We start from the raw sequence: 23563 nt of genomic DNA, 5'->3' as shown, positions 1-23563 counted from the left end.
CTCAAATCCATCATTTTGCGGGTCGTTTGTCCCTCTTCCCAAAGGACAAAGGCCAGGAGGTGGGAGCAGCTTTCCTCCCATGTCATTCCATACAATCCATGCCGGGAATGGGAGGCTGAACCACACTTACCCAGTAGAGCAGTGAGGCGCCCTTTGGGACCAGAGGCAAAGAAGAGGCATCAGATGGAGCAAAGGGACTCAAAGTGGGTGTTTCCAAGACCAAAAAGCCAGAGTTTGGGATGGAAAAGAGGGAAAAGCACTCACGGACTTCAGCGGCGAGTTTGGCTGAGGAGGGAAAGGATATTCCTGGTTATCCAGGAGGGGTTTAGGGAAAAGCCAAAGCTTAGGCCGAGACTTGCAGGGAAATGTTCCCGTTTGGTATTTCTCCCACTCAGATTTGCCCAAAATCTGGGTTTTTCAACTCAAAACCGCATGAATAATACTCACTGGTTTTCCGGTCACGTTCCTCTGGGAAGCAAAGGAGGGGGAAAAGGCAGGAAAATGGTTAATAAGTGATTTCCTTCCCTATTCCTGGCATCTCTGGAGCACTCAGATTGGGAAAGCCACTATTCCCACCCCCAGCATCACCTTGAGCTGAGGGTTATACACTGGAATTACGTGTTGTGGATGTTATTCCATCCATAAACCCTCTTCCAGGTTTCCAGCAGGATTTCTCCCTCTGTTCCTGTTCCCCCCCCCCCATCTGAGGAGGAATTCCACTTACTGATCTTGGCATCACATTCACCTAAAAGAGCCAAGAAACGATCAATCACTGCAGAGACACCAACAGCTCTTCCCAGCCCTGTTCCCTGGGGTTGGAATATCCCAAAACGGAGCTTTGGGAAGGGAGAAATCCCTTTTAAGCCACTTATCCCTCCCCGATCCCACAAAACACTCTGTTTTCCCAGGTTTTCCCATCCCCAGCACTTTGCATCCCGAAGGATAACTTTAAGGACATGAAACCTCCTTACCCAGCTCTGCTGTGAGTTTGCCTGGAATCAAAGGAAATAAAGGAATATTAGCCTTTTAAAATCCACCTTGGTTTCCCTATGGATGTGCCAATGGCTTTCCCAAGGGAAAAGTTGTATTGTAACTGCCCCATGCTGATGGGAATGAGCTCAAAGAGGCTTTGGGATATGGGAAAAGAACCATCCCTGTATTGATGGAAACAGGGATGAACTATGGGAAGCTGAGGCTGATCAGAGCAGCCCAGACCCCACTTCTGCAATGAGACAATCCCAAACCCTCCCATATATCCCCCAAATCCTTTAGGAACCAGGTCCAGAGCACACGGGGTGATCTGGGCTGTGATTCCCACCAGGAATGAGAAGTGGAACTTACTGATTCTCCTGTCCCGTTCCTCTGAAAGGGAAAACACCAAAGGTCAGGGAATGCTCCACCCCACCCCCCCCCCATCATCCTCCATCCCAAATCCTGGAATAATGTGGAATTACACCATTCTGTGGAATGGGTTGAGGTTATTTGTAGCCCAGATTGGAGGAAGGAGTGTTTGAGGAGGGAATAATCACCCCTTTCCTAAACATCCCAATGGAACAAAGGCGAGAGGAAGGGAAGCACTCACCCAGCTCGGAGGTCAGGCTGTCTGGTTGGAAATACATGGAAAAGCAAGGAATGGTCAACAAGAGGAGAAGAAATCTGGGTTTTCACCAGGGATGCTCCTGCCCTGTCCAGGGCTTTGGCTTGGGAATTCCCTTTGTTCTCACTATTTGGTTTGGGATGAAGGGACCTCAAAGCTCATCCAGCTCCAACCCAATGCCATGGGGACACCTTCCACTGGAGCAGGTTGAAGGGACGGAGCGTCCAAACCTTCCCGATGCAACCCATCCCAGTGTCCCACCACCCTCTTCCCAATATCCATCCAACTCTTCCTTCTTCCAGGTTAAAGCCATTCCCCTTGTCCTGTCCCTCCATCCCTTATCCAAAGCCCCTCTTCAAGGTTTCCTGTAGCCCTTCTAGGCACTGGAGCTGCTCTAAGGTCTCCTGGAGCCTCTGCTGCTTTTGAGGGATAACAGGGAGAAACCAGGAATAAACCCCTGGCAAATCATCTGATCCCAACCCACAGGAACCCGACCAATGGGAATTGCATCAGGACTTACCAATTTCTGCTGTGAGCTCACCTGGAAGCAGGGAGATAAAGCAGGATGAATGTTAAGGGATGATGGGAATCTGACCCATTGGAATCCCTGGGTAGGGTAATGGGCAGAGCCCGTGCGAGTTGGGGTGCGGATGGGTCCCAGCGCTCACATGGGATCTATCCAACAAGGAATTCCCTATTATAGGTGTCCATATGGCAAGGATAAGGATGATACATACCAATCTCTGAGTGTGTTCCTACAGTGAACCACAAGAGAAGAGAAAGCTCTGGGTCATTTCCCACATTCCATAGCTGTTTTCCTCCTCATACAGGACACAATCTCTGCTCCACGTGGGTTTATCCCTAATTATCCTCTAGGATTAGCTGCCCTAGGGAGGATTTACTACTAGTTCTATGCTTTAAGACCTTTCTGCTTGTTTGGAAGCAGAATAACCCCAAAAAGCCACTTGCTCTCGGCAGTATTTCCAGGAGGAACGTGGCTCTGAGAGCTCCAAATTCTCAAATCCAGGAAAATGGAGTCAATAAAGGAAAAGATAAAGGTAAAAGAAGTGCTGTAGGAAGCAGTAGCAGCAGGAAGAGCCCTTAAAGAGGAGGAAACTCACCATTTTCTGTGTCACATTCCTCTAGGAGAGAGAAATAAAGCCAGGTCAGCCCCAAGCTCTCCAAAGGGAGCTTCAGGAATGCTTGGGAATGCGGCAGGATTGCAGGGACCAGCCCCTCCTCTGCTCCAGGAGCATTCCCATCAGCCCAGCCCCACTCACCCAGCTCCGTGTCGCTCTCCTCTGGATGGGACAAAGAGAAACAGAACCAGTTGGTGATGGTCAGTGGGGATGGAGCAGCACGAGGAGGGAAGCACTCACCAGGGTCCTCCTTCAGCCGCCCTGCAAGCAAAGGGGATGTGAGGGCAAGGCTCCAGCACCCGGAGCACGTCCTCAGGGATAAAGGGGCAGGAAAAGGCACTCACTGATCTTCGCATCCCATCCATCTGGAAGAGAGGCACAGAACTGAGCTCTGGTGGCAGCCGATGGGACAAAGCAGCCCCACGCCGGCCACGAGCATCACTTCAGAGTGGGACTAAAGGATCTTAACGTCCCTTCCAACCCATTCCATGATGGACGGTCCCTTCCAACCCATTCCACCTTGGAGGGTCCTTTCCAACCTATTCCATCTTGGAGGGTTCCTTCCAACCCATTCCACATTGGAGGGTCCCTTCCAACCCAAACTGTTCTAGGATTCCTGAGCCTGGGAAGAGGGAAAACCACTCACCAAGGTCAGCATTCCTTTTCCCTTGAAAAGAAGAAAGGGAAAGAAGGGAATGGGTTTGGGGCTGGCTCTGAGCCTCATCCCGCTGGAATCAGCACTAAGAAGAGCAGCTTAAGGAGCAAAGTGAGGCTGGAGCACCCTTGGGAATGGCAAAGCGGGATTTTAGGAGCTACAGGAGCCACACGTTGTTAAGGAATAGGTTTTTGTCTACCTGAGTCCATCATCCAGTTCGCTTCCCAACTGGAACCACCTCCAACAGCTCTGCCAGCCTGTGGGGATGAAGGGAACATCATTAGAGCATCCCTTGGGAACACCAGTGGTGGAGGGAGAGCTCCATAGAGCTGTGGAGCTGCTCCTTGTTTTCCCCAGCTCTTAGACTTTGGTATTAGAATCCAAGGATGGGATTGCCATGGGAATGGTGCAGATCCCACCCTTTGCTTCTCCTCATCCGTTCACCAGAGAGGCCCAATATCCATAATGGAATTCTCCCTAAACCACTCAAAGCACGCAGAGGAATCATCATCATTCAATTTAGTGCTTGTCATCCTAAACCTTCCTGGAGTTGCAGGGTGGGAACCAGCACCCAATCCTATTGGATTCTTCTATAGGATCCCTCTTTCTCTAGGATCCCTGCTTTCAATCCTTCTGCTTCCCAGTGCCATCAGGGGCACTTCCAGCACTAAAGGTCCCTCTTGCCCCAGGCTGCTCCAGCACCATATCACATTTCTCCTGCTCCCTCCCAGGAAGAGCCGCATGGAACAGGATATCCCAATCCAATGCTCCCTCCGGAGCTTGTGGAAGGGCACAAGGCTCACCAGGACCTGATGGCCCTCAATGCCAGTGTGGGTCTCTCCGGGGCCGGCTCCGTGGTGGAGGCTGTGGCTTGTCCCAGGAAGCGGGACTGGGAGACGCCGTGTGTCTGGAATCGTGTCCCGGGCAGGACAACTGAGCCGGGCCAGATCCCATCTAATTATAGCGGCTTTAAATGCCGAGGGTGGGGGGGGATCCCAATATGGATATCACAGGAATGGGCTCCTCTGGGGAGGGGACAAAGAGGAGGTGCATCTCCCCTGGGTGCTTTAGAGGATGCAGGAGCTGCTCTGGAGCCAGGACCTGGAGCTCAGTCGGCGGGGATCCAAAGGAGCTCCTGCTTGTGCGTGAATCTGCCCTATCCAAAGGGAAATCCGCCCTATCCAAAGGTGGGAGACATCGATTCCTGGTTTTTATCACCCAAAAATAGCACTCTGGGGACATTTCTCATTACTTTGGGGTCATTTCTCATCATTTTTTGGATCATTTCTCATCACTTTGGGGTCATTTTTCATCACTTTGGATCATTTTTCACCATTTGGAGTCATTTTTTACCCCTTTGGGTCATTTTTCATCACATTGAGTCATTTCTCATCACTTTGGGGTCATTTCTCACCACTTTGGGGTCATTTCTCATCACTTTGGGGTCATTTCTCATCAGTTTTCGGCTTATTTTGGTGTTATTCTCCCTATTCATAGTTGGAGGTTGGAACTGGATGATCTTTAATGTCCCCCCAAGGCCCTCTCTGTATCCTCCCATCCCCATCCCGCCTTCTTCCTCCTCTTTCCGTACGGCAACATGGCGGCGCGCGCGGAAGCGGGAGCGGTATGACGGCGCCGCCATGTTGCCGTACAGCTCCACCGCCTACTTCCGCTTCCGCCGGAAGTCTCCCCTTTCTCTCGGCCTCCGTGCGCGGCGGCAGGCGGACGCGTCAGGCCGCGGCTTCGGTGGGATCCGCCGCCATCCGCCGGTGCAGCCGCCGCCATCGCCGGTGCAGCCGCCGCCATGACGGAGCAGATGACGCTGCGGGGCACGCTGAAGGGCCACAACGGCTGGGTGACGCAGATCGCCACCACGCCGCAGTTCCCCGACATGATCCTGTCCGCGTCCCGCGGTGAGGGCCGCGCCGCCGCGGCGGCAGGGACCCAGCGGGGGGGGGGGGGTACACGGACGAGACCATCGATGCGGGGGGGGAACACAACAATTGGAGGGGACGAGACCATCGGGGTGGGGGTGTCAGAGGGGACCATTGGCCTGGTTGCCCTCCAGAGCCTCTCCTGTGCCCCACATCCCACCGCAGCCCTCAGGGTTGGAGCCCCCCAATAGGCTGTGCATTAGAGGCAGGACCTGGTGATGGGGAGCAGCAGTGATCTCACCCCCTTCCCTTGGGCACCTCCATTGGGGTCACCCGCCCGTTGCTTTGGGGCTGATCCCACTTCCCCCCTCCTTGTTTCTGTTATCCCAGACAAAACCATCATCATGTGGAAGCTGACGCGGGACGAGACCAACTACGGGATCCCACAGCGTGCCCTGCGTGGGCACTCGCACTTTGTCAGCGACGTGGTCATCTCCTCCGACGGGCAGTTCGCCCTCTCGGGCTCCTGGGACGGCACCTTGCGCCTCTGGGACCTCACCACGTGAGCCCCGGGGGGACTGCGGGTCCCCCCACATTGTGTTTGTGTGCTGGGCTTGGGAGGTGAAGTTCAAGCAAGGCATTGGTTGCATCCAAAGGAGGGTATCCTGCCCCTCTGCTGTGGTCCACTTGGATCCTGCATCCAGTGTGCTCAGCATCATGGAGCTGCTGGAGCAGGGATGAGCAGCAGCTGGAGCAGCTCCATATAGAGACAGGTTGATGACATTGGGGCGGGAGAAGAGAAGCTGTTGAAGACCTTGGAGCAGCTTCAAGGGGGCTACAAGGATGGGGAGAGGGACCTGCAACAGAGGTAGGACAAGGGGTGATGGAACTGGAACAGGGAAGTTCAGGTTGGAGATAAAGAAGCTCTTCCCTGTGAGGGTGGTGGGACACTGGAGTGGGTGGAATGGAGAAACTGGGAATGCTCCATCCCTGGCAGTGTTCAAGGCCAGGCTGGATGGACTCGGGGATGATATGGTCCAGTGTGAGGTGTCCCTGCCCATGGCAGGGGTGGGAGCTGGATGATCTTAAAGCCCTTTCCAGCCCAAACCGTTCCATGATCACATGAATCCCAGCGGTCGTGGCTCTTCTCAGCTCCTCTCCTGATGATTACACCTGACTCATCTCTGATCCTTTGCGATCTGAGGACACGTCCTGCAATTATGATGGGAGAGAGGCCTTGTGGGGGCTCGAGCCCCTTTTGGCTCCATTGGGGGTGCAGGAGGAGAGGGTTGGCATCACCAGTACCAGCATTCCATGTGGGCTGAACTCATCCTGATGCTTCCCATGCTTCTTCACTCCTTCCCTACTGTAGACCACTCCAGGGGGTGTTTTTCCTCCCAAATACTTGCATTTCCCCCCCCCTTTTTAATGGGATTTATCCATGATTTTCCTGCTATTCCCTGTGTCTCCTGCAGTGGCACCACCACCCGTCGCTTCGTGGGTCACACTAAGGATGTCCTGAGCGTTGCCTTCTCCTCTGACAACCGCCAGATCGTGTCGGGCTCCAGGGATAAGACCATCAAACTCTGGAATACTCTGGGGGTCTGCAAGTACACGGTGCAGGTGAGCTCCCACATTCCATAAGGAAAAGCTTTAGGTCCCTTCCCGTCACTTATGGTTGGGGATTAGGAGGGGTCTGAGGGATGAAGGAAAAGCCACGGAGCGCAGGTCTGATCCTGCAACACCCCTGAATGGCATGGGGAGGACTCATCCCTGTCTCCTCACCATGATCCCACTCCCATTACTGTTTCCCAGGATGAGAGCCACTCGGAATGGGTGTCCTGCGTTCGCTTCTCCCCCAACAGCAGCAACCCCATCATCGTGTCCTGCGGCTGGGACAAGCTGGTCAAAGTGAGTTGGAATCTAGCAAGCCCAGGCTGGAATTCTTCCACGTTCCCAGAATTTGGGGGTGCAGGAGCAGCGTTCATCCCCTTTTCCCCTCATCCAGGTGTGGAATTTGGCCAACTGCAAGTTGAAGACCAACCACATCGGGCACACAGGATATCTGAACACGGTGACAGTGTCCCCTGATGGCTCCCTCTGTGCCTCAGGGGGAAAGGTACATGCAAAGCTCCATATCCCAGGATCCCTCCCCCAGACCTGGCTCATCCCAGTGCTTCCCAGTCCTTCCCTGTATCCCACAGGATGGGCAGGCCATGCTGTGGGACCTCAACGAGGGCAAACACCTCTACACGCTGGATGGAGGGGACATCATCAATGCTCTCTGCTTCAGCCCCAACCGCTACTGGCTCTGTGCAGCCACCGGGCCCAGCATCAAGATCTGGGTATGTCCCTGTCCCCATCCCGATGGAATTCCATTGGGAACCCACCTCTTCCCCAGCCTCTGCCAGGCCGAGCTGTGATGAAACACTTCATGCCATCCGAGTGCAAGCATGTGGAAACCCAGAGGCTGTTTCTGAGCACCCCTCATGCTGGATCGGGAGCTAGATCAGGAGCTCCCGGCAAGGATCCTTCATTCCTTCCCCTTCTTCCCGCAGGATCTGGAAGGGAAAATCATCGTGGATGAGCTGAAGCAGGAGGTGATCAGCACCAGCAGCAAAGCGGAGCCGCCCCAGTGCACATCCCTGGCCTGGTCTGCAGATGGGCAGGTAAAATCCGTCCTCTTGTCCCTGTCCCTGCATCCCAGCCCTGGGAAGGGGGATTGGGGGGGATCCTCCAAGCATGGGGACAGTTGTGCTGCACTCCTGGGGTCATCTCTGCCAGCAGGAGCTTCCCTCATTCCTCCTTCCCCAGCTCCTTCCCAGTCTTCTCATTTTTTCCTTCCCTTCCCTCATTCTCCATCCCACTACCGGCACTCACCAGATTTCCCCTCTCCTGTGGGATTTGGGTCCTCAGCCCTCAGTGCTCATGCTCAAGGTCCTACCTTCCCATCTGATCCACCTCTTCCCGGTTTTCCCTCTCTCTGCAGACTCTCTTTGCGGGATACACGGATAACCTGGTCCGAGTATGGCAGGTGACCATCGGGACACGCTGAAGCCCCACTTTGGGAATCCCAATAAACTAGCGCTCATCACCACTTCGTGTCCAATTCCGGCTTCTTGCTTGGATCAGAGCCCAGTCCCCATATTCCCAGCTCCAGATTCCCAAAAGTATTGTCCCCAGCCTCAAAGCCACTGGGGATTCAGTCCCACAGCACTGAAATTATGTGATGGGAGGGAGGACATTCTGTGTCCTTCCAGCTAATGGGGGGGCTCTCGTTCCTTCCCAGACTCTGGAAAAACCTGGCAACACACACACAATTCCCAAGGAACCCCAGAATTTAGCTCATTCTGGAGGCACTGGTGGTCTCCTCATCCCCACCAGGGATTTTCCTTAATAAAGGGAAGGATTTAAGGTGGAATATAGGCACTGGGTCCATGCCTGTATAGCCATTCCCTATGGATCTGGGATTGAATTGCTCATTCCCATCCAGAACTGAAGGGATTCAGGTGCCACATCCAGTGGGTGGCAGTGAGGCAGCACTTTTGGGCTTGACCAAATCCAGTTGGAATTAATGAGAGATCCATTGATGGATCCATGGAAGACCCCAGTTCCAGGGCACAATTAAAGCCGGTTTTGTTGGGAATTGGATCCTGGAAGCTTTCATTGGGATGTCACCAAGGCAAAGGCACAGATTTACAACCTTAATCTTTATTATTTGACATAAAACTAAATCTCAATTTAATTCCCATTTTAGCCAAAAATAGTTGGAAGTAGCTCTGGAATGCCAACAGGAACAAAACCCCACCAACAAAAAAGAGGGATTAATACACAACCGGAGTCTCTGGATTGAGCTGGAATCTCGGGAGCAGCCGAGACAAACTGAGAGGAAAAGGGAGCAAAAATAAATACAGGAGCAGGAACGTGGGATAAGTGCTGGGGAATGGGATGGAGATCCCAAAAACAGGGAATACCGCAGGGAAAAGCGGGATGGACTCCAAGTATGGACACCAGCCTGAGTCTGAGGGAGGTTGGAAGTGAATCCCAGAGGAATCCAGCCTCCTCAGTGCAACCAGCGATGGGAGTTGGGGAAGATGATGATGGGAGGTTGGTTCAGAATGAAGCCAAGAGCTTCATGACACTGAATCCCACCGGGATGTCATCCGTTGGGAATGGGAGAGAAGAGCTCCTGGCAGCAGGAAAACTGCCTCTGAGGTGGATCCTTCCCTAATTCCAACCCAAACCTGGCTTTGGATCCCGGGAGGAGCTGGTGGGGAAAGGAAATGGGTGCAAGACAAGTGCAATGCCAGATCCCAAACCAGGATCCAAAGGGCAGGAAAAGCAGCGCCAGATCCCAAAGCAGGATCCAGATGGAATCCAAGGGGCAGGAAAAGCAGCGCCAGATCCCAAACTGAGATCTGAGTGGCAGGAAAAGCAGCACCAGATCCAAAAGTAGGATCCAGATGGAATCCAAGGGGCAGGAAAAGAAGCATTGGATCCCAAACTGGGATCTGAGGGGCAGGAAAAGCAGCGCTGGATCCCAAACTGAGATCCAAGGGGCAGGAAAAGCAGCACCAGATCCCAAGGGCAGGAAAAGCGCAGGATCAGGCACAGATCTTGATGCGGGTGCCCTTGGCCAGGATGCGGAAGAAGGGGAAGATGCGCTCGCGGAAGGAGGCGTTGAAGGTGTGGATGTGGCTCATGTTCTCAGCATTGTAGAAGCAGAGCTGACCCCTTTCATAGTCCAGGTAGACCACGAAGCGCCGGGGCCGCTCTCCCGGCGTCAGGAATGTTTGCTCCGTGGCCGTCAGCGCCTGGAAACGCTTCCCATTGGTGCCCACGCACCAGATCTCCCTCTTCTGCTGCGCTCCCATCGGCTTCTCCTTGCGCCGCGTCGTCTCCCGGGCAGCTCCCACCGCCCAGCCCCGCCTGCCTCCCACTTCCACTTCCCAGTAGTGGCGCCCGGCGCTGAAGCCCTGTGCTCCCAGCACGCAGAATTCCCAGTCGAAGCGCTTGGGATTGTCGGGAAGGTCCTGGCGCCGCTCGCCCAAGCGCACGCTGCGGCGGTCCAGGGACAGGCTGAGCCGCGGGTGGGCCGTGTCCGGGTCCAGCGTCACCTCCGCTGCGGGACACAGGGAGAAAGGGGTTAAGGGGAGCCCAAAGCCCCATCTGGGATCCCAATCCCAAATCCTGGGGATGGGGTTAAATCGCTTCAATCCTCCTTTTAACCCCGTTTCCTCCTTTTAACCCTCAAACTGCAACTCCAGGATTGGATTCAGCAGATGGGAAAAGATGAAGGGAGAGGGTGGGAAAAGGAGGTGCTGTTTCCAGAGGAACCCCAACCCCATGGAGAGGGAATCCCACCATCCCTGTGGATCCAGGGAGTTTCCCAACCCACTCACCTTGAGGGACTTTGTAGAAGACCTTCTCCATCTTCCTCATCACCACGTCCTGCAGGAAGTAGTTACGGTATTTCTTCCCCACGTCCACAGGCACCATCTCGGGCTCCTGGAATTTCATGTTCTCACATCTTGGGAAGGGGAAGGAAAAGCGGGATTGAGCACTGGGAACAGGGAAGGGAACACACACCAGGAGAGGGCAGAGATCTGGGCTACAACAGAGGGCAGAGATCTGGGCTACAAGTGGCTGCTTGTCCAGTGGAGGGGATAAATGATCCCTATAGACTCTAAGATCCCTTTCCCAGCCTTTCCCCTCTCCTATATGTCCCCCATCATCCCTAAATCCCATCTTCCTGCTTCTAGGAGCTCCCATCACCACATTCATTCCAACATCCATATGACACCCAGGTTCCAAACTCCCCATGAAGGCCTTTCACCCCACCCCAGAAAAGCCATTTAGAGCAATGGGAAGTGACTGACCTGATGAAAGTGCCTTTGATGTCCTGGGAAAGGAGGAATCCAGGTGGGAAATGAAGAGAAAGACAAAGATCATCAGGAAAGAGTACACCCAGAGGGGAAGAATCCCATCCATCATGGAATGGTTTAGGTTGGAAAGGAGCTTAAGATCATCCAGTTCCAACCCCTGCCATGGGCAAGGATACCTCACGCTAGACCATGTTACCCAAGGCTCCATCCAACCTGCCAGGGATGGAGCATTCCCAACCTCCTTGGGCATTCCAGTGTCCCACCACCCTCACAGGGAAGAGCTTCCTCATCTCCAACCTGAACTTCCCTGTTCCAGTTCCATCACCCTTTGTCCTATCCCAGCTGCAGGTCCCTCTCCCCACCCTTGTAGCCCCCTTGAAGCCGCTCTGAGGTCTCCATCAGCTTCTCTGCTCCAGCTCCCATGTCCTCATCCCATCTCCTATGGGAGCTGCTCCAGCCCATGAACACCCCATCCAGCTCCCTGGCACAAGTCCCATCGGGACTCAGCTCCCTTGATCCCGAGGGAAGCAGACCTGGAGCAGCTGCAGCCCGTCCTGCCGGCTCTTGTCCTCGGCCTCGGCCAAGAGGCGGCGCAGCGCCGCGCTCTGCTCCTGCAGCAGCCGCACGTTGCTGCTCTGCCGGCCCATGAGGCTCTCGTAGCGCTCCTCCAGCTGGTGCAGCAGCAGCACCTGCTCCCCGACCAGGAACTGGTGCAGCAGCTCGAAGTCTGACTCCAGCTCCTTGATCTCCAGCTTCATCTTGTCCTAATGGGGAGCGAAGCGCAGGCTCAGAGACCGGAGGTGTGCTCAGGGTCGCACAGCACAGCGGGTCAAACCCCCGTCACTGAGCTCTGATCCCATAGGGAAGCAGCTCCCACAACCCATGAGATCTCCAAGGCTGCAGCAAAGGGACTGCAATGCCTCCAAGAGCTCAGATCCATGGGGAAGAGCGGAAAAGCTTTCCACTAATCCCACGACTTCACATCCTCCTGACTCCAAGGGTGGGTTATTCCTTGGCAGGTGGAAGGCTGAGAAATGGGAGCTGGACATGGATCTGACACAGATCTCGCATGGATCTCACCCTCAGCTCCGTGATCTTCTCCTCTTCGTTGGATTTTTGCTTCAGCACCAGCTCCAGCTTCTTCTTCAGTGGCTCCAGGTGGCTCTGGAGCTTGTTCTGAGGGAAAACCCACACCTCAGGCTCAGGAATTCCCTGCCTTTCGTCACCCCATCCCCATCCTTCCCCTTCCAACCCCCCTAAGATCTCCAGGTTCTGTGACTCCAATGGGATCAGCCTGAGGGCTCCTCATGGGCATCCTCATCCCATCCATGAGGGAAGCGACACCTTCAGGAGGTGCAGCACTAAGGAAGGGTTGTGCCATGGGGCTCAACCCTCAGGCAGGCCGAGGAGCTGCGTTCACCCCAAACCAGCCCCACTCCATCACATCCACGCGGGACCGGCTGAGCTCATGTATTCCCTATTGGAACGGCTCCATCCAGCTTCACCTTCATTCCCATCCTCCCCATCCCAACCCTACCCAACCTGTTCCCAGTGACCCAACCAGCCAGGCCAGACCCACCCCACGGCACAGCCCCATTCCCCCCGCCCCCCGGGCCCCAGATCCCATTCCACACCTTATAATCCTGTACCACCTCCTCGAGCGGCACCACGCTGTGGTGCTTGTGGCTGCGGGACTCCCTGCACACCACGCAGATGGCTTCCTCGTCCACCTCACAGAACAGCTTCAGCGGCTCCTGGTGCCGCTCGCAGCGGTCGGGCGGGCCCCCCAGGGCAGCGGCGGGGCTGGGGGGCAGCAGGCGCTGCGGGTGCGGGTGCAGCTGCCGGATGATCTGCACCATGTTGGCCAGCTGCAGGTTGGGCCTGAAGCTGCGCTGGAAGAAGGTTTTCCTGCACTGGGGGCACGTGAAGGTCTGCAGCCGCTGGGGCTGCGCGGCCCCAAGGGGCGTCGTTGCCGGCTCTTCCTCCTCCTCCTCCTCTTCCTCCTCCTCCTCCACGTCCTCCTCCATCACATCCTCGTCGTACTCTTCCTCCCCGAAGTACAGCTCCCCCCGGGCCCCCCCGCCCCACATCCCCTCCTCCTCCTCCGCGGGGTCCCCCCATAGCTCGGGGTCCTCCTCCTCCTCCTCGCTCCACATCTCCTCTTCCTCCTCCTCCTCGGCGCCATCCTCCTCCTCCTCCTCCTCCTCCTGCTCCACATCGAGCTCTTCCTCCTCCAGCTCCTCCTCCTCCTCCTCCTGCGGGGCCGGGGCCTCCGCGTCCCCTCCGGCCCAGAGCTGCGCGATGCAGCGGCGGCAGAAGTTGTGCCCGCACCCGATGGACACCGGCTCCACGAAGTAGTCCAGGCAGATGGCGCAGATCGCCTCCTCCTGCAGCGTCTCCACCGGGTCCAGCCGCGACCCGGAGCCCGCCGCCGGGGCCGCCATAGCGAGACCGCGGCCTCCGAACCGAGTCCTCCCGCTCACCGCTGCCCGAAGCGCCGCTCTGGCCCCCGCCGGGGCCGCTCTGTCCCTCCTCCCGCCGCCGCCGCTCCTCTCTATGGTACAACCGACAGAAGCCGCCGCGGAGCTTCCGTCTTCCGTCCTCTATGGGCACGTGACAGGAAGTGTTGCTATGGCGAGGGGCTCTCGCTTCCGCGTTGAGGGCCCCCTTATCGCGGGGGCTGCCGGCGGGTTTGTCTACCCACACAACTCTGTGCTCTTGGAGGACTGCCTCTGAGGGTGGGCGTGGCTTCCGCCCTACCAGCCCTCATGGCTCAGGGGGTAGAGCGCCAGACTTGTAAGAGGATGGTTGAAGGTTCGAGTCCCGCTTACGGAGACCTTAAACCTTTATAACTCACCCCAAATTTTTTTTTGTTGCCCCCGCCTTCTCCGGGCTCCGCCACCCCCGAATCCCCCCTGGCAGGACTCCCGGAGCGGCCGCACGCTCGTAGCTCCGCGGAGGCATGGGATGTTCCATCCCGTTTCTGTAGTGTAGTGGTTATCACGTTCGCCTCACACGCGAAAGGTCCCCGGTTCGAAACCGGGCAGAAACACTCGGTTTTTGCCTCTTTAGTTTTCCTTTCTCACCTTCACGTTTGCGTTTCAACGCCTCAAGCGCCCCGTCCCGCGGCGGGCAGCGGGGAAAGAGCTCCCCGGGCCGTGCGGGTCCGGGTCCCGGTTCCGGTGCCGCCGCGGTCCCTGCCAGTCCGGCGGGGACCGGAGGGTGCCGCCCGAGCAGCCCGGCTAGCTCAGTCGGTAGAGCATGAGACTCTTAATCTCAGGGTCGTGGGTTCGAGCCCCACGTTGGGCGCGTGGTTCCTTTTGCTTCTATTGATCTTATTTTTCCTTCCGCGCACACTCCGGGGGTCTCCAAGAGCATCCCAACCAAAAGCCGTTCAGGCTGGGTCCAATCCTAGTGCCTAACCCTCTGAGCAGTTACCGTGGGGTGTCTGAAGCACTTCTCGCATGGGGGTGGGATTTTTTGGTGCTGAGGGATTCATTCATTCACTTCCTGCAGCTTTCCAAGGGGAAAGCAAAGCTTTGATTCCTCATTTGCAATGAAACCAGCGACTTGAGCACACGTGGAGGAAGGGAAGAGGGACAACGCATGGATGTGTCAGTGTAAAGTGCTGCTCCATGACTGGTCCTGGCGCAGGGGGTTATCCCACGGGGAGTTCGATGGGATTTACGCCCCGCTGGAGCAGCCCTGCCCTCCCCTCTGCTATCTGTCAGCTCATATCTGGCTCCAAACCAGCTGAACCCAAGCCAATGGGAGGCGAGGAGCAGCATCCCTCCCCTCCACATCATTCCCTCTGTTAGGAGCTGATTTCTCCGCTGGCACCCAGAAAACAGCCACAGCAGAAGGAGGAACGTCCCCGCGCGTCCCATCGCAGCGCCATGGCCGCGCAGAGCCCCGCGGACACCCTGCGCAGCGAAACCTCCTGCTCCATCTGCCTCGGTTACTTCCAGGACCCGGTCTCCATCCCCTGCGGACACAACTTCTGCCGCGGCTGCATCTCCCGCTGCTGGGAAGGGCTGGAAGCGCCGTTCTCCTGCCCCCAGTGCCGGCAACCGGCCCCGCAGCGCAGCCTCCGCCCCAGCCGCGAACTGGCCAACATCGCGCTCATCGCCCGCAGCATGAGCCTGGGAGGAAGGGCAGGGGCAGGAGGAGGAGGAGGAAGAGGAGGAGGGTGGGAGACGCTCTGCGGGCAGCACCAGGAGGCTCTGAAGCTCTTCTGCACCGAGGACCTGCAGCCCATCTGCGTAGTGTGCGACCGGGCCCGTGCCCACCGCGGCCACAGCGTGGTCCCCATCGAGGAAGCTGCGGAGAAGTACAAGGTAAAGCCCCACATATCCAAGGATTCCAGGCCTGGAAGGGAGTTCCGGGGGCTGCCCGGTCGGGTTTTAGTGCAGGGACACTGGGAGTTTGCAGTGGTCCCAGCAGGTTACCCCCCTACTTGAATCCGTTCACCTTTTCCAACAGGGAGAAGGCAGAAAGTCCCTTTTCCAGCCTTTTCCTCTCGAAAATCCTCTGCTGTTGGCTTGGTTCAGCTGAAAGACCGACACTGATAAATACCCAAAACCGTGTAAAAAAAAAAGTGTAATTCATTTTATCCCCTTTATAAACGTGGTTACATCCATTTTTTAGGCCAATTTTAAGTATTTACCCCCTTATTCCCTATTTCTTTAGTTTCAATACAAAGAAATAACTTTTTCCTGTCTCCTCCCCTTGTTTTCTGCTGCTCCAAACCTCTTCTCACCAGAACCCTCTGCAGTGCCCAGCATCATGTCAACATGAGGAACTCCTCGCTGTGTGTTCCCGAAGGAAATCCCCCCCTGCACTTATCTCGCTCTCACAGGCCTTGTGTGCTGCTGATGCTGTTTTGCTCTTTCCTTGCAGTGGTCACTTATGGACATTCCTCCTCCTCTTGGCTTTGCTTCGTGCAGAGGAGCCAGTGTTCAGGCAAAGCCTCTCCCATGGGAGACAAGGGCAAAAGTGATTCCAGTGGGAAAAGCCCCTCCAAGAGCATCTCTTCTTTGTCCCCAGGAAGAAATCCTGAGCTGCCTGCGGGCTCGGAGGGAGGAGAGGGCAAAGTACCTGGAAAGCAGGAAAGCCGGAGGAAGGAGGAGCTCGTACCTGGTGGGTGCCCCAATAGGGAGCACCATCATGGGTCCCCCTGCTCTTTTGGGGCCAGATCCCACGTATTTGCTATGTAGAGCATGGAGCCCTTTGCCCTGGGCTCCTGCCAAGCCCCAGTTTATCTGCTGGGGTTTCACATCGGCTGCACTGGGCTGATAACACCAGGGCTGCTCTGCTAGCAAACAACCCATTGGCTTGTATAGAGACATGGCTGGGAGGGGCTTCCCCTATATCCTATAAATCCCCCTCTGGCAGAGCCCATCTCTTGGCTTTGCTTCCATGCAAAGCCCCCTGGATAGTCCCACATCCATAGCAAGGCCTTTTGCACCCTCACATTTACTGAGCATCACTGAGGACATGGTACCCGAAACCAGCCTTGAGGCCCTGATCTGCTCTCCTTGGGCCTGGTGGGGTCTTGTTGCAGCTCCATCATCTCCTGCCCATCCTTTGGAGCTTCTCCGGGGGCTTCTGTGCTTCCTCCTGGGGTTGTTGCAGCCCCACGGGGCGGGGATGTGACACTGATGGGAACTGAGAGATGGGAGAATGACCCCTGAGGGAGTCAGAGGGAGCTCGCACCGTGCATGGGGGGGGGGTCTCTGCCCCTCTGAGCTCTGCTCCGCCCCGGGCAGGACCGGACCCGGACCGAAGGGAGGAGGACGGCGGGGGAGTTCCATCAGCTGCAGCGGTTCCTGCGGGAGCAAGAGCGCCTCCTGCTGGCAGAGCTGGCGCAGCTGGACCGCGCCATCGCCCGGGCGCAGGAGGAGGCGGCGGCCAAGGTCTCGGAGGAGATGTCCCACCTCGACACCCTCCTGTGGGAGATGGAGGGCACGTTCCAGCAGCCCCCGAGCCTCTTCCTGCAGGTGGGGACAGGAGCCTCAGACCCCATTCATCCCTATGGGGCATTGCTGGGGGGGGCGGGGGTCAGCCCATGGCCATAAGGACACACAGAAGACACAACACCCACCGTGCCTCTTCCTGTGTCTCCTCTCTCCTCCCACCCTTAGGACATCAGAAGACTCTTGGAGAGGTAACGCGGCTCCTCCTCACTCTGCTGAGGGAACGCTGAGGTCGGGGTTTCAAACCACGTTGGTGCAGTGGTAGCGCAATGGGCTCAGAAACATCCCTCCAGCGATGGCCTGGGGGAAGGCAACTGCAAAGAGAAGGGAAAGGGCAAAGGGGGGCTTGATATGCTCCTGGATAAGGATCCTCAGCCCGTCCCATGGCTTCTCCTGCATTGTTTAATGGCAGCAGAGCATCTCAGCAGTAGCCTTTGCTCTTTCCAGCTGTGAGATGATGAAGTTCAAGCCCCCGGTAGAGATTTCCTCCCATCTGGAAAGGAGACTCGAGGACTTCGTGCAGAGAAATGTCCTGGTGAGGGGCACATTGAGGAGGTGCCAAGGTGCGGAGTGGGGCTGGGAGCTGGGGTGGTGCTTTGGGTGCTTGGGGACAATGGGTTTGTGCTAAAGCAAAACCTGCCTGGTGGCTGCTGTGAGTGAATGCAGATGGGGTTTACCCGGAGGAGGACATCGGGAGCCTGTCCTGCAGTGGGGGGAGAAGAGAAGAACAAGCTCAGCAGAGGAGGCTCCTTCTCTCCCAGGAGCCTTGCACCATCCAACCCTCACGCCTCAGTATCCCCCCTAAGTCTCCCATTAGCTTTACTCCCATCCCAAGCCTATAGGATGGAGCTGCAGCCACTTTGACCCCTATACCTGATGCTGTGAAATCTCTTTCCTCTGCAGACAGCCTGATGTTTAAACTGCAAGAGCCAAGTAAGTCGATGGCAGAGGTGGGTTTGGCTTGTGGGAGAGATTCCCATGGGATAACAATGCAGTAGAGGAAGGGTGACAGCATCCTGGTGTATCCAGGGGGTAGGATATATGGTCCTTGTAAAGCCAAATACCCCTCTGGGAGCCAAAGAAAGAAGAGCACTTGTGCTTCCCCTTCCCCCCCATACATCTCCCACCATCCCCTCCCCGTGCTCCATCCTTTGTCCTCGCCCCCTTCTCCTTCCACCCAGGAGCATCCCAAGGGTGGTCCCACCCCTCCCCATGCCCCCCATGCAGCATCCAGAGCTGGGAGGGATAAAACCACCTCTGTCCCCTCCCTTGTCCTGCAGCCAACGTCACCCTGGACCCCTCCACGGCTCACCCCAACCTCCACATCTCCGAGGACCTCAGGGAAGCCCGAGGCCACCTCCAGGCGCAGGACGTGCAGGACACCCCATGGAGGTTCAACTACGAGCCCTGCGTGCTGGGGCAGCCGGGCTTCACCTCGGGCAGGCACTTCTGGGACGTGGACGTGGGGCAGGGGGGGGTCTGGGCGCTGGGGGTGGCCCGAGCATCCATCCCCAGGAAGGGACCCCTGAGCCTCACGCCCAAGGAGGGGGTTTGGGCGCTGGAGGCTTTTCACTCCCTCACGTCCCCCCGCGCCAGCGCGCGCCCGAGCCCCGTCCCCAGCAGGATCCGGGTGTCCCTGGACTATGAAGGGGGCCGGGTGGCGTTTTTCAGTGCTGCCGACGAGGCTCCCCTCCTGGTTTACACCAGAGCCTCCTTCAACGGGGAGAGGCTCCTGCCCTGGTTCAAGATGGGGATGGGCGCGCGCCTGCAGGACATCAGCCAAGCCCTGCCCTCTGAGGAGCAGCCCCTGAGTGGGCAGCTCATGGCCCCTCTGGACTGGGTTGGGTTCAGGTTCCCGCTCCGGATCTGTCCTTGAGGTGGGTGTCAAGCACCAGACCCTAAGAGCAGGGTCACCTCCTGCGTGATGCTGTTGTTGAGGGTGATCACAGCATCACGGCAAAGGGGCTTGCAGCTCCTCTCTGTGTCCATTGGGAGCTGTGGGATGAGGATGGGGAGATGGGGACACCAACAGGATCAGGCAGTACGAGGGGACGGAGGCAGCCATCAGAAGGAGGAGAATCCTGAAGGAACGCTCAGGGCTTTGATTTTCTTTTAGAGCTTATTTTTGGCTCTAATGGCCTGAATCGTCCTGTTTAAATCCCTTTGCAAAGTGTTTTCTTCCTGACACCAATCTCAAGGCAGATCCAGAGCCTGTTTTCCCAAGGGAGGTGGCCTTTCCCAGCCAACTGCCTTGCTCTGGGAGCTGATCCCAACCTCTGCCACATTCCTATGTCTGGCTTCAATAAAATAACCCTTTGGTTTGAGCTCTCTGCCTTACTATGGGTGGATTATTATGGGTGCATTTCATAGCCTTTGGGACAGCAAAGAGGGGTACTCAGGGTGGTGCTTACCCTTCCACCTCATCCCGGTGGGCCTCTAGCCATTCAACTGGGAGCTAAAGGGAAACAATCCCACCTGGATGAATTCCTTCAAAATTGATGGTTTCTGCTGAGAAAGCCCCAAAGAGGAAGAGGCATCCTCCGGACACACATTATCCCACCACGCTCCTCGGGAACACAAGGTGCAACCCCTAGATCCCATTGGAACTGCTTGATGGGAGGTAGAGATCCATGTTTCCCTTCCTCCTCCAGCCCCGCAGCTCCCTCCATGTCCCTGCTCCCTTCCCAGCTCTGTCCCAGCTCTTCCATGGTGTCCTTAACCTGGAGATGCAGCCTGCAGACATCTCCAGCTGGTTTTCCAGGTTCCATAGGTGCTTCCAGGGCACAACTGTGGGCTCCTCATTGAGATGAAAGGAGCAGGGTGGGAGCCAAGCAGACCCAAGCTTCCAGTCCTTCTGATGGGAATAGCTCACTGGGAATGGGACTTGCACCTCCAATGCTGGCCAAGCAATGGGATTCACCCCTTCAGTGGGGTCTCCACTCCTCCCAGGTGCTGCCATGCAGATATATATCTATTGATGAAGCTTATCAAAGGGTTATAAATGGCTTAGAAACATCCCCTGTGAGCTTGGAGCCAGGATGGGGTTTCTTGATGGGCACATCCATGGCCTGGGTGCCGATTGTGCCCCATTGAGTCCCAGCCCCTCTTCCAGCACCTACAAGCCTCTGGTCGCACAATTCCTTCCCCGTTTTCCTCATCCATGGTTGCACCAAGAGCTCCCAGAGGCTGAAATATCTTTTGGGGGATGGATTTGCCTAATTCCCATCCCTAAAGAGAGAGAAGGGAGAGGCAGGAAGGGGCAGCCCTCGGGATAGAAGTTGCTTTATTTCCCTCCTAGCACATCCCCACCCCCTGCCATGGCACACAGACCTGACTCACAGGTTCAGCGCATCCCTGCTCCAGGTCTATTATCCAGCACTGGGGAGGAACAGGAAGGGAAAGATCCAGCCCCATCAAAGGGATAAACCCTAACAGGTTTGGGCCTTTCAAGTTCACTTTGGAAGAGCTTCAGGTGGAGCTCAGAAGCTGTTCTGGAGGGGGAGAAGGTCTCCGAGAGGAACAGAACCCTGGAGTGCAGGAAACTGGAAGGTCTGGTAGGTATCGAGGACCCTGGGCAGTGACACAAGGGCTCAGGGTCAGTTCTTCGCTCCTTGTTGCTTGCACTGCAGCATGGATGTGATGGTGAGCACGGGGACATCAAGGCTTTCACCCCAAGCTCATGGTGGTTTCTTTTGCATCAGGTTTAATGGGAAAGAAACGATGGGGATTTGGGCTCCTGAATGACGTTTTCCTGTAGGAAAGGCTTTTCCCACCCTGTTGCTCCTTCGTTTGCATCTCCAAAGGGAGGGAAGAAGCTGAGCCCTGGTGCTGCAGGTCCCAAAAAGGCTTTTTCTTCTTGCTTTCCCAGCTGGAAGACCTGAAGAATGAGATTGAGAAGAGGCAAGCCAAAAATGCCACCAAATTCCCAGAGAATTCCCAGCTGGACACCGAGGCACAAGGGCGAGAAGAGAAGAACCAGCAACCAGTGAGTGAATTCATCCCATGTACAGGGGTTTATGGGGACGGGAAATCCCCCGTGGTTGGGATTTCCCAGTCCCACTTTGCTTCTATTCCCTCTGTAGATCTGCAGTTCCCAAGGGGATGAAGGGAGGGGGATTTGCAGCCTGGAATGATGAGAATGAAATCAGTGGTTTGTAGAAGGAACAGTGGGGGCTGGTGGTTCCCTATGGGGTGGGGAGAGGAATGTGATAGTGCAAGGAGCATCACCTGCGATGGGCAGCCCAGAGCATGAGGTCCATGGGCTGAAGCTGGGGAAGCAGCCTGTGGCCACGTTCCTTCAAGGCATCTTGTGCTGTAAGAAGAGTCCACACTGAGCTTCTTTTTCTCTTTCTCCTTCCCCCAGGACATAAGGAGCACCGTCAGCAGGTATGTGGCCTCTCCAAAAGGCTGTTCCATGGGGTTTTCCAAGAGCCATGGTGGAGCAATGCCCATGGCGGCTGCTTCAGGGGGTCTGGAAGGGCATTTGGGTACCACCACCACTATGTGTTCATCACCTCATTCCTGGTGGCACCAGATTCCCCCGGTGGTGACGATTCCAAAGGTGAGGTTTTCCTCTTCCCTAGATGTGGAAAAGCGACTTTCCAGCTCCCAGCAGATGCCTCTCCGGAGTCAGAAGAGAGATCCTGTCACTTCTCCTGGAGGAACGGAGGGCTGAAGGAGACCCTGAGGAAGCTGCAAGGTACGGAAGGGCTTGAGGAAGGGGAACTGCTTGACCTGTATTGGGAGAGCTGGAAGAGCTGCCCATAGATCACGCTGGATATGCTTTGGGAATGGAGATGCTGCAGTGAGGAACCCTGGGATGGAGGAGCTGGGGAACAAAGGGGTTTCCTGGTCAGAAGGTTGGTACCCACATTTATCACTATCAGTTGTCCATGTTTTGCCCTGGTTCCTGAAGGATGCTCCTGCTGGAGCTCCCCGTCCGGCCTATTCCAATCCCAGAAAGGGCTGAGCATGAGAACACCAGAGCAGCCGTACCTGTCAGGTGAAGGTGGAACACAAAGTGCCCAAAAGAGATGCTGAAGGAGGGGTATGAAAATCAGGACAACCCAACGGGTTTTCCCAGCCCTGCAGCTGGAAGAACCCCCCCTCCAGGGCAGAGCCAACTGATTCCATGAACATGGAAATTGGTTGGCCTAATTCAGTGCCAGCTCTTAGGTCTTTTTGTTGTTCAAGCTCAGCTGAACCGGTCTGGTCTTGTCCTGTGGTTGTGCAGGAGACAACCCACATCCCTTCCCTTCCTTCTTTCTTCTCCCAGCATAGCCTGAAGTCCGCAGGAGCTTGTTGCCATTCCTGTGTGCATTTCCTTTGGTGGTTAAAGCCAGCTTTTCTGCTTCACAGACAGAACATTTCCCTGCTTCACAGACAGAACATTTCCCTGCTTTGGGATGCTTCTGCCTTGGGATGCTCCCATTTGGGATGCTTCCATTTGGGGTGCTTCTTCCCCTTAGATACCAGCCCGGGTCCTGCTGCCCCCTCCGCTCTCCCCCCATCCCTGGCGGGGCTCAACCCTCTTTCTGACCCCCCTGTCCCGCACCCGCAGCCACCGTGACGCTGGACCCGGACACTGCGCATCCCGACCTCATCCTGTCGGAGGACGGGAAGAGCGTGCGGCGCGGCGCGGGCCGCCGGGACGTGCCGGACAACCCGGAGCGCTTTGACTACTGGCCCTTCGTGCTGGGCTGCCAGGGCTTCGCGGCCGGGCGGCACTGCTGGGACGTGGAGGTGGGCGACAGCGGGGACTGGGCGCTGGGGGTGGCCCGGGACTCCATCCACCGCAAAGGGCACCTCAGCCTCTGCCCGCAGGGAGGGATCTGGGGCTTGGAGAAGTGGGGGGGGCAGGTGCGGGCCCTCACCGCCCGCAAGGTGACGCTGCTGCCGCTGCGCTGGGTACCGCGCAGGGTCAGCGTCCACCTGGATTACGGCGGCGGGACCGTGGCGTTCTTCGATGCCGATGAAGGGGGGCTCATGTTCATCTTCTCCCGAGCGGCGTTCACCGGGGAGAGGGTCCGGCCCTGGCTCTGGGTGGTGGGGGCCAGGTCCCAGCTCAGGCTGTGTCCGTGAGACACTGGGGGGAGCATCCCCTAACCCCAACCCAGAGCAGCATCCCCTAAACCAGAGCAGCATCCCTTAAGCCTAACCCAGAGCAGTGTCCTCTACCCCAACCCAGAGCAGCATCCTCTAACCCCAATCCAGGGCAGCATCCCTTAACCCTAACCCAGAGCAGTGTCCTCTAACCCCAACCCAGAGCAGCATCCCCTAAACCAGAGCAGCGTCCCTTAACCCTAACCCGGAACCATTTCCTCTCTTCTCCTCCAGCACATTTGATACTAACGATGGACATTAGTAATAAAATGCACCTGATTTTCCCCTCCTTGTCTTCCCCTCTTGTCAGGGCTGCAGCAAGCAGTAGAGCAGAGT

At 56.6% G+C, this 23563-nt stretch overlaps 3 protein-coding genes and 2 non-coding genes across 5 annotated transcripts; 4 read left to right on the top strand and 1 right to left on the bottom strand.

Moving 5' to 3' along the window:
* The first annotated feature begins 5086 nt into the window (after positions 1-5086).
* On the top strand, positions 5087-8362 carry RACK1 (receptor for activated C kinase 1). Its single transcript, XM_062635439.1, has 8 exons — positions 5087-5304; positions 5656-5827; positions 6741-6888; positions 7081-7176; positions 7274-7384; positions 7470-7610; positions 7824-7934; positions 8255-8362. Exons 1-8 carry the CDS (start codon positions 5196-5198, stop codon positions 8318-8320), a joined length of 954 nt encoding a protein of 317 aa, XP_062491423.1. The 5' UTR covers positions 5087-5195; the 3' UTR covers positions 8321-8362.
* A 1326-nt stretch (positions 8363-9688) lies between these two features.
* Positions 9689-13606, bottom strand: TRIM41 (tripartite motif containing 41). Its single transcript, XM_062635415.1, has 6 exons — positions 12785-13606; positions 12231-12326; positions 11684-11914; positions 11145-11167; positions 10668-10795; positions 9689-10387 (listed from the first exon to the last, which is right to left on the bottom strand). The coding sequence occupies exons 1-6, from the start codon at positions 13592-13594 to the stop codon at positions 9870-9872; spliced, it is 1806 nt and encodes a 601-aa protein (XP_062491399.1). The 5' UTR covers positions 13595-13606; the 3' UTR covers positions 9689-9869.
* A 523-nt stretch (positions 13607-14129) lies between these two features.
* TRNAV-CAC (transfer RNA valine (anticodon CAC)) lies at positions 14130-14202 on the top strand. The gene has a single exon. It is a non-coding gene; the product is annotated as a tRNA-Val (tRNA).
* Positions 14203-14386: 184 nt separating this feature from the next.
* On the top strand, positions 14387-14459 carry TRNAK-CUU (transfer RNA lysine (anticodon CUU)). Its single transcript has one exon. It is a non-coding gene; the product is annotated as a tRNA-Lys (tRNA).
* A 565-nt stretch (positions 14460-15024) lies between these two features.
* On the top strand, positions 15025-23261 carry LOC134172337 (zinc finger protein RFP-like). The gene is made up of 10 exons (XM_062635404.1): positions 15025-15487; positions 16197-16289; positions 16919-17149; positions 17294-17316; positions 17573-17688; positions 18029-18058; positions 18406-18998; positions 21020-21110; positions 21489-21824; positions 22686-23261. The coding sequence occupies exons 1-10, from the start codon at positions 15047-15049 to the stop codon at positions 23204-23206; spliced, it is 2475 nt and encodes an 824-aa protein (XP_062491388.1). The 5' UTR covers positions 15025-15046; the 3' UTR covers positions 23207-23261.
* The last annotated feature ends 302 nt before the right edge of the window (positions 23262-23563 follow it).

The sequence above is a fragment of the Pezoporus occidentalis genome, unplaced genomic scaffold (assembly GCF_034315485.1).
Source record: "Pezoporus occidentalis ecotype Australia unplaced genomic scaffold, CSIRO_AGI_Poc_V1 ctg452, whole genome shotgun sequence".
Classification (NCBI taxonomy): Eukaryota; Metazoa; Chordata; class Aves; order Psittaciformes; family Psittacidae; genus Pezoporus; species Pezoporus occidentalis.
This window is presented reverse-complemented; position numbering and strand designations above follow the sequence as displayed.